The sequence below is a fragment of the Telopea speciosissima genome, chromosome 8, assembly GCF_018873765.1.
Source record: "Telopea speciosissima isolate NSW1024214 ecotype Mountain lineage chromosome 8, Tspe_v1, whole genome shotgun sequence".
Taxonomy (NCBI): domain Eukaryota; kingdom Viridiplantae; phylum Streptophyta; class Magnoliopsida; order Proteales; family Proteaceae; genus Telopea; species Telopea speciosissima.
Genome location: NC_057923.1, coordinates 26201458 through 26211148, shown reverse-complemented (window position 1 = coordinate 26211148; position 9691 = coordinate 26201458). Strand labels below are relative to the sequence as shown.

Here is a 9691-nt window from a genome sequence, read left to right as displayed (position 1 = left end):
ACTCTGAGAAACCCGATATTCTCTTGGATTCGCAGAGGAATCGTGAAAATTGTCACTCTTATCATCTATGCAAGCACCTGCCTTCTCCTTTTCTCTCTCTAATTTCAATTTTTAGTTCTATCTACCTCGCTGCGCATGTAAGAACTGATGATTAAATGCCATTCAATGAAGATATAAATGGGTTGTTTTATAGAACAAATATTAGTCAGTAATACGTTTCTCTGCTGCATTTTTTCATAGCAAGAAGCGTTGATACTGCAGCAACCATTTGATGATACAGGGAAGACTTTGAAAATATGCATTTGAGCTACTTCTAACATTCTATTTTCAAGCACTAATGAAGCTATTTGGCTCATAGAAGAATTTCCTCAAAGGTTTCTCCTTAGTTTTCCTTTTTGAGATGCCTCACGTACAGATGAAGGACCCCCAAGAGAGACATTTGGTTTCAAGGAAACCTCTTCAGAACTCCATGAATCAGCAGAAGCCGGCTTCCCAGTCGTTAGAGAACTGTATTGTTTGCTTTCAAAATCCACAGAAGAGTTTTGGTAGGAGAAGAGTTAGAGGAAGAGGAAAAGGTGTGCAAGTTCAGGGGGTAAAGCAAGCTGAGCTTGATCTTGATATGGGATCCCAAGTTTTGGCCAAAGGTGAGATGTTCCAACGCCGACCTGGCTTTGGTCAATTGGGTACTAAATGCATTGTTAAAGCAAACCATTTCCTTGCGGAGTTGCCAGACAAGGACCTAAATCAGTACGATGTAAGCTATTTTTATATTATCTTTACAATTTTTATTGATGGAAGTATATGAATACAATAATTAACACATTGTTTCTCTTCAGGTGACAATAACTCCTGAGGTGGTTTCCCGTCGCATGAACAGAGCAATTATGTCTCAGTTAGTGAAGCTTCACAGAGAGACTGAATTGGGTATGAGGCTGCCTGCTTATGATGGGAGGAAGAATCTTTATACAGCTGGGTCGCTCCCTTTTACCTCAAAAGAGTTCAAAATAAAAGTAGTTAGTGAAGATGAGGGTCTGGGCATTACCAGGTATTATCATTGTTCTTACTATATATCAGATCATTGTCCAAGTGTTTCTTGGTTTATTTGCAATTGTTTTGAATTATAGATTATTTGGATGTTACTTCTTTCATAATTTCTTACATTCCATGTAACATACTTTTATCAGGGATCAAGAATTTAAAGTGGCAATCAAATTTGCAGCTCGAGCAGATATGCACCAGTTACGCCAATTTCTTGCTGGAAAGCAAGTTGATGCTCCTCAAGAAACTCTACAGATTCTTGACATTGTCTTGAGGGAATTGTCTAGCCAAAGGTGAATTAGCCTTCACTGTTTTCTCCCATTTTCTTCTACCTCCTTTGATACCAAATGCGTTAAAAAGTGAAATCCCATATGATATCTCTATTTTCTCTTGCCAATATGTCATTAGGTACATATCAATAGGGAGATCATTTTATTCCCCTGATATTAGAAAACCACAGCAGCTGGGTGGTGGGTTAGAATCTTGGTGTGGTTTCTACCAGAGTATAAGACCAACGCAGATGGGATTGTCCCTTAATATTGGTATCTAGTCTTGCATTTCATTTTTTTTTTCAGTTGTGTAAGTGAAATGATGCTTTATTAGTCCCCTCCAATGTACTAATTTTTTTGTGGATCTCATTTTTCAGACATGTCCACAACTGCGTTCATTGAACCACTCCCAGTGATAGATTTTGTAGGTCAAGTTTTGGGCAAAGATGTTTTGTCAAGACCATTATCTGATTCTGATCGCATTAAGGTATAGTCACATATAAGTATTGAGGAGACATAACAATGAATGCATACGAGCAGAACCTAATTGTAAACCATCTTGTATCCATATCAATTTCAATTTGCTGCACATTCCATCTTTATTTAATATGGTGGAAAGAAGAGGTCTTTTTTATCCCTAATACTTGGGGGCTTCAGATTTGTTTATTGGGCCTATATTTTGAAGTTGTGTCATGTTGAAATAAGGGCTCTGACCAGAACACTTGCTGTGTACATATAACTGCCCTATTCATTATCTGTTTGTTGATTGGTCTCAACCAGTCAGCTGGTAGTGCATATACATTCCCTCTGGAACTCAAACTCAACCAAGAACATCTAACTGCCAGGGTTGTGCTTAGGTTCAGAGTTCTAGTTCTTTAGAGGATATATGCTGAATGCATGATCAAATATGATTTCTGGGTGTGTGTGCTTTCCAGGAAGTGGCTCAAAGGCTCGACAGTTTAGGAACCATAAGTTGTACTATTTCAGTATTCAATTTATGGAATACCAATAAATAAAAAATAAAAAAGTATTGTGCATGCAGTTCATTGATTGGTCAACTGAGCTGGTCCTATATTTGCTGAGGATATAATGGGCTATTGATGAGTATGTACTATATATAGAGATAGCTATGAAGTTGTGTTGTGCATATTTGAAATGGTTTCTCAGATTGAGCGTGCTAACCCCAAGTATTTGCTTTGTTTGACTGTTATCTGAATTGATTTCATTGTCTTTTTAGATTAAAGTTTCTTCCTGGAATCGATATAAAACCTAGTAAAGTAATGACTATTTTGACTAATATTGAGCAGGTTAAGAAAGCCCTCAGAGGAGTCAAAGTTGAGATTACTCACCGAGGAAATGTACGACGAAAATACCGGATTTCAGGATTAACATCACAGCCTACAAGAGAACTAATGTATCATATAATTTTTTTTAATAAAATTTTTCTCTCTTTATCTAAAAAAAAAACTTTAAAACCATTATAACAGTTGCTTCTAATTCTTTATCTCCTTCCTCCATTTCACCAACAGTTTCCCAGTGGATGAACAAAAGAACATGAAATCAGTCGTCGAATACTTTCAGGAGATGTATGGATTTACCATTCAGCATTCCCATCTTCCTTGCCTTCAAGTAGGAAACCAGAAAAAAGCAAATTATTTGCCAATGGAGGTGCAACTCATGCTTACTGTGTCTTTTGTTCATAAGAAATTATTACTTTGTTTCTCAGATTAACTTTGCCATTGTTCATGATATTTCAGGCTTGCAAAATTGTTGAGGGACAAAGATGCACAAAGAGCTTGAATGAAAAGCAGATAACGTCCTTGCTAAAAGTTACCTGCCAGAGACCACGGGAGAAAGAAATGGACATTTTGCAGGTCTACCCCACTCTCTACCCTTGAACCAAGATAGAATCTTTTAAGTGGAGAGACTCTCTTGCTTCAAGCAAGTTAAAACAAGTGTAGAACTTGACACAATGAAAAACTTTAACTGGAAAAATCTTTTCTCTTTTCAAGCAAGTTTAAAAAAGTATAAAACATGACACATTATGTTTTGAAGTCAGCTTGTCAGTATTTCTTCAGATGACCTTGTTGCACCATGAGGTGCCGTCAGTTAATTGGGTTTTTTGCGAATGCAATATGCAGATTATGGATGAAATCTTGTATTGGAAGTAATTACTGATTTTATTTTAATATTGAATCAAGGAAATTATAAATTTCCATGATAGTTTTACTATTTGAACAAGAAGGCATTCACATTAGTTCTTTTCTATTGTTCAACAGACATTTCATCAAAATGAGTATGATCAAGATCCTTACGCAAAGGAATTTGGTATATCTATCACTGACAAGCTTACATCTGTTGAAGCTCGGGTCCTCCCTGCACCATGGGTAATGTGCAAATTGACATTAGTTCCCTTGCATTGTATTATTTACTGACATGACTTGATGTGCTAACTGATTACATCTTGTTCATGTATCTCCTCCCCCCCCCCCCCCCTTCAGCTGAAATATCATGATACTGGGAAAGAAAAAGATTGTTTGCCTCAGGTTGGTCAGTGGAATATGATGAATAAGGTACTTCACTTTCTACAGATAAAAACATCAATTTTACGATTCTTTTTGTCACCGTAGTTATGAAATGAGGATGACTATAATCTGCCACAAAATGATATTTTGCTTTGATGCAGAAAATGATAAATGGGAGTACCGTAAATTACTGGGCTTGTATCAACTTCTCAAGAAGCGTTCAAGAAAGCACTGTTCGTACTTTTTGTCAGGAACTTGCTCAGATGTGTCAAGTCTCTGGCATGGTAAATTTTCATCATCGTATGGTCTTCTAATCTTTAGCAGGTCTTGTTGCACTAGGTCATTTCTCATGATCAGTGTTCTTCTAATCTTCAGCAGGTCATGATGCACTGAGTTTTTTTCTCATGGTCAGGGTCATCTCTAAAATTTGCACCCTTAGAGATATTGAAGTCTCCTGAGCATGTGGAATCTATTGCTTGACTAGATAACTGATGGATCTTGATGCTTATGATCTTTTGCTGTAGGAATTCAATCATGAATCTGTTATTCCAATACACTCAGCAAGGCCAGATCAAGTGGAGAAAGCACTCAAATATGTATATAGCACATCACTGAACAAACTCAAGGGGAAAGAGTTGGAGCTACTTATTGCTATTCTCCCAGACAACAATGGTTCTCTGTATGGTATGTGGCTGTATCCTGTGAAATTTTGGCTATTACTCTGGTTTTCTTTTCTGTTTCTTGATTAAGATCTAGTTCTCTGGTACCTTCAGAAATTCTGTTGTCCATCTTCTATAGAAGAACTAATGTTTCAAGCGGTCAGGTGATTTAAAGAGAATTTGTGAAACGGATTTGGGGTTGATATCCCAGTGCTGTCTAACAAAACATGTTTTCAAGATTAGCAAACAGTACCTGGCAAATGTGTCACTTAAAATTAATGTCAAGGTATATGCTTACAGAAATGATTTTTCTATTTCTCTGTTTTCCCTACTCCCCCCCTCCCCTCCCATTTAAATGTTCCATTTAGTTACTCAAATTTTACTTTTCTTTTTTCCCCCTCTTGTTTTCTTTACAGATGGGGGGAAGAAATACGGTACTTTTAGATGCTTTGAGTTGGAGAATTCCTTTGGTTAGTGACATTCCCACAATAATATTTGGAGCTGATGTAACTCATCCGGAGACTGGGGAGGACTCTAGTCCATCTATTGCTGCTGTAATGACATAATTTATTATTTTTACTCGAGTGGTACTAGTGGGACAAATATGTAGTCCATACTGATGGTTTATGAATACAGGTTGTAGCTTCCCAAGATTGGCCTGAAGTTACAAAATATGCTGGGTTGGTGTGTGCTCAGGCTCACAGGCAAGAGCTTATTCAGGACTTGTTCAAAACCTGGCATGATCCTCATCGGGGTACAGTTAGTGGGGGCATGATCAGGTGCATATATACATCCTTTGTCCATGATATGTAATGGTTACCTTTATTGTGTATTTTTATTACCCCTGTTACCTGTTGAGGGGATCATCAATAGCTGCAGGCCTCAGATTTAATTATTTCTCTCCAAAGTTTTCTCTATTCAAGCTTGTCTCCATGTAGCAGGCACTTGTGTTTTCTTAATCACTTTTTTTTTTTTTTTAATAAATTGGTCTGACAGTCCTTACAGCACTGGAAAAAAGGTTGTGTTGAGGTGATACAGTTTACAGTAACCTGAAAATTGTCTTGCTTGTTGATGACTTCATTAGACTTTCACAAAGTCAGACTCAACTTTCTTTTCATTCAGTTATTGAAGGTCAATATATTGAAGTTTTCTTTATCATTAATTCTTATAATTAGTTCCCTGCTCATTTGACTGGCCAGCTGTCATAACTGGTCAGTCAATATGACTACTGCAGCTTCTGTCTTTCTCCCAAGTCTGAAAGTTTCCTTCTAAGTAGGACATTCCTATTTTAGTACTAATATTTGATCAACTCAATTGTGGTTGCTGAGTTTGTCGTCAAAGTGAGTTCTATAAACACCATAACCCATGCATTTTTTGTGTTGGTTGTCATTATCACTTGAGAATGTAGATTGAAGCATAAACTGGTTTGGAATGAGGAAAATTAGACAATTTTTTATTTTAAAGAAAAAATTGCTGTGGAAAGCCTGCATCATACCTGTTGAAATTTGACTGATTCCATGCTATTGCAGGGAGCTTTTAATTTCCTTTAGGAAGGCAACTGGACAGAAGCCATTGAGAATAATATTTTACAGGTATTTTTATCTGATATGTAATTGTTCCCTTGTATTTACTTTTTGTGATTTTTTGGGGAATTAGTATTTGTGACCAGCCTTGCTTAAAGTGAAGCTAAATTTCAGTGTAATTTTAATTTTGTTCCAATATTTGGTGTTTTTTTTACTCGCAGAGATGGTGTCAGTGAAGGGCAATTTTATCAGGTTCTGCTGTATGAATTAGATGCTATCAGAAAGGTAAGCTGAGTACCGAATCTGCCTGTCATTAATCCAAGGATGATTATTCCAATGGTTGTATATTATTCTGCTTTAGGCTTGTGCATCCTTGGAGCCAAATTACCAGCCTCGGGTAACCTTTGTGGTGGTCCAAAAACGTCATCATACGAGATTGTTTGCCAACAACCACAAGGATAAAAGTAGCATTGATAAGAGTGGAAACATCCTACCTGGTAATTTTATCTGTTTTTGGTTCCTTCAAGGATTCCCTCAGTAATTTTTTAAAATTATTAGATAGTTATTTTGTCTGAAGTTCCACTGTTCAGGCACTGTGGTGGACACCAAGATCTGTCATCCTACTGAATTCGACTTCTACCTCTGCAGTCATGCTGGAATCCAGGTAGTCTCTCTCTTGGGAAAACAGGCTTGGAAATATCTTGTTTGGGTTAGATAGCTGTGAATCTGTTTATGTTGAATAATCTCTGCATGATATTATGGCATTTGGCAGGGAACAAGTCGACCAGCTCATTATCATGTCCTCTGGGATGAAAACAATTTCACTGCAGATGAAATTCAATCACTTACCAACAATCTATGTTATACGTAAGTCCTGGATCATATCTCTTCTGATTATGTGTAATCATTAGTCATCCTCATCTAGTTGAGTGTGTTGCAGGTATGCTCGATGCACGCGATCTGTTTCAGTGGGTAAGTGTGTGAATCCTATATTTCTACAATTACACCTCAACTATTTTAACAAGCTTTGTACATGTTGAAATGGTTCTTATTCTTTATTGCTTTTTATCTAGACCTTCTGTTAGTAGAGCTGAGTAAATTTGTAGGGAAGCAGTTTTCTGTACGGGAGTGTGGCCTACGCCAGCACTCCCATGAGTCTATCTCTCTCTTCCTTAAAACAAGGTGGCAGAGGTGTCTTTTCACATGGGAAGGAGAGAGATAGACTCATGGGAGTAATGGCGTAGGCCACACTTCCGGACAGAGATCTTTTTCCCAAATTTGTATTATAGCGCTTGGTTACCCAATGCCCTTGATGCACTCGACCTAGCTTGGAGTGGCCCATCCATGAAAGAGCTTTTGACTGGGATAAAAACTATTTTCCCTCGGTTTAAATTGCACACTTAATGTCTACCTGTAAATGATTTTATCACCCAATCATGTCAAGCCACAGTTTGAGTTCACTCCAATTATACTGATTTGATGTATCTAATTGATTTTTTTTATTTTTTTTTGTAATGCAATCAACATGACTAGTTCCTCCTGCTTACTATGCTCATCTGGCTGCATTTCGAGCTCGATTTTACATGGAACCAGGGGTGCCTGAGAACCCTGCAACACGAAGCAAGAACTCATCAAATGGTTCTCGTGTCCGACCTCTACCTGCACTGAAAGAAAGGGTGAAAAAGGTAATGTTCTACTGTTAGGAGATAAAAAGGGTTAAAGAATCATTGTACATGGATATGGTGTTTATATTGTAGAGAGGTTTTTTCAGTTGTGCTCCAGAATTAAATGTCAAATACTAATGTTCTAGCAATATTTTGGAGAAATATCAGTTTTTTTCTTTGGTGGCTCTATTTTCAGTTGTGAAATATTGGGTGCATTTTCTGAAAATTAGGTGGTGTTTTATTTACAACAAACACTAATCTTGCGTAATTTTTGTCAGTTTTGCAATTACCTTACTCGAAGCTGATTAGAACCCACAAATACTCTAACCAAACAAATGGTCATTCCTGTGTTGTTGCACATTTTTATGGTAATTCTGTACTTTCTATTCAAAAATTGAGAGATATGTTTATAAACTTGAGCTATAAGTTAAAGTTTAAGAATTAGGATTTGCCATATTCAATTATAGCATCAATTTGGATTATGAGAGTTGACCTTGTTGTCAACTTAGGGTGAAATGTCTGCCATTTTAGCATCAGCTGTCAGATTGGACTCCCACTACCTAATGGAGTTCTTGTACTTCATTAGTATTTTAACACAAAGTTTAGACTGTTCTATTAAATTAGAGTGATCAAGACAGAGGACTTCTCATGTATTTGATTTCCATCATCAGCCAATCTAAATCAGATACCACAGACAACTCATAGACGCAAGACAGCTAGCATTCCCGTTTTAAATGTTTAAAACACGTTCCTTGTTTTTTTTTGTCATTTTTTAAGACTTTGGAATTGTTGAACAACAGCGTATTTAACTGACGTAAAGATGACTCGAATTGGAGACCATAAAAAAATATTAAAAAAAAAAAAAACAAATATGGTTGGAGCGTAACAAGGGAGAGATGAAAATTTGAGAAGAGCACCTTCCCAGGTGGTAATCTTCTGTCTCAGAGAGGTCTCGGACTGTGCCAGTATTGATGGGGTGAATATTAAATCAGTTCAAAATTTGACCCTAGCAAGGAAGTTGCGAGTTGCTATCTCCAGATCGCCAGCAAAAAATATAGTGGAGGTGAGGTGGAAGCAACCACATCCAGGGTGGTGGAAGCTAAACATCGATGGTTCCTCTTTGGGAAATCCAGGATCCACAGGAGCTGGAGGGATTTTTCGGAACCACTTTGGCACTCCTATTAGATGTTTTGCATCTTTTCAAGGGGTGAGAACTAATTTCATGGCAGAGAATGCGGCCTTCTTTGTGGGCATTAAGGAAGCTCGGGATTTATGTATAATAGGCTTTGGGTTGAAAGTGATTCTGCAACCACAGTCACTGCGATCCTTACCCGCAAAATCCCCTGGTGTTTTCTGCAAACTTGGTGATCGATCACTCCGTATCTTGATTCTATTCAATGGAGAATCACCCATTGTTACAGAGAAGCCAACACAACAGCTGATGCTTTAGCTAATCATGCAGCCAAAGGAAAAACTTCAAACATTTGGCAAGTTACGCCTAACTTCATCGATCAAGCTGTCTCGTGGGAAGCACATGGTCGCCCCTACTATAGATTTCCATAATACTCTCTCCTAGGTTTTTGGGAATTTTCTTGTTTGTAATTCGTTCTCCAGAGTTTGGCCTTTTGATGATGGCATTGCCGAAGGTGAACAGTCGGATTTCTGAGAAGGATTTTTGGCAGCTTTCCAGTCTTTTCTATAACATCATCTTATTTTTCTTAATACATACTTTGCTGACGTTTAGCAAAAAAAAAAAAAAAAAAAAAAACCCTCCCAATGTTCATTCCCGTCCTTTCACACCCATCAGTAAATGGGATCCCATTCATCGTGGGTGGATGGAACTCGATCCTTCTTTTATTTTAAAAATTCATTCAAAACTAATAATTCTCCCATAATATTCAAAATACTGTTAAAACAAAAGGAAATATAGCTTGAGCATATTAGAATTGTATTTATCCTCAGCTTGGAATCATGGATTTTTCAAAAATTCAGTCTTAAAATTCTCATCGGCCT

The 9691-nt window shown here is 37.3% G+C and overlaps 1 protein-coding gene across 1 annotated transcript; it reads left to right on the top strand.

The window, feature by feature from the left end:
* The first annotated feature begins 240 nt into the window (after positions 1-240).
* Positions 241-7870, top strand: LOC122672595 (protein argonaute PNH1-like). The gene is made up of 22 exons (XM_043870054.1): positions 241-754; positions 837-1045; positions 1185-1331; positions 1447-1580; positions 1685-1794; positions 2615-2721; positions 2837-2975; positions 3065-3181; positions 3587-3694; positions 3809-3880; positions 3994-4116; positions 4357-4516; positions 4656-4777; positions 4908-5045; positions 5128-5270; positions 6021-6083; positions 6236-6299; positions 6376-6511; positions 6605-6678; positions 6787-6881; positions 6955-6986; positions 7548-7870. The coding sequence occupies exons 1-22, from the start codon at positions 401-403 to the stop codon at positions 7715-7717; spliced, it is 2817 nt and encodes a 938-aa protein (XP_043725989.1). The 5' UTR covers positions 241-400; the 3' UTR covers positions 7718-7870.
* The last annotated feature ends 1821 nt before the right edge of the window (positions 7871-9691 follow it).

Excerpts from the sequence above, each read along its gene's own strand:
- LOC122672595 (XM_043870054.1), top strand. The coding sequence starts at position 401 with ATGCCTCACGTACAGATGAAGGACCCCCAAGAGAGACATTTGGTTTCA. Across the intron at positions 1,795-2,614 it reads CTGATTCTGATCGCATTAAG|GTTAAGAAAGCCCTCAGAGG; the intron begins GTATAGTCACAT and ends AATATTGAGCAG. Across the intron at positions 3,881-3,993 it reads AGTGGAATATGATGAATAAG|AAAATGATAAATGGGAGTAC; the intron begins GTACTTCACTTT and ends GCTTTGATGCAG.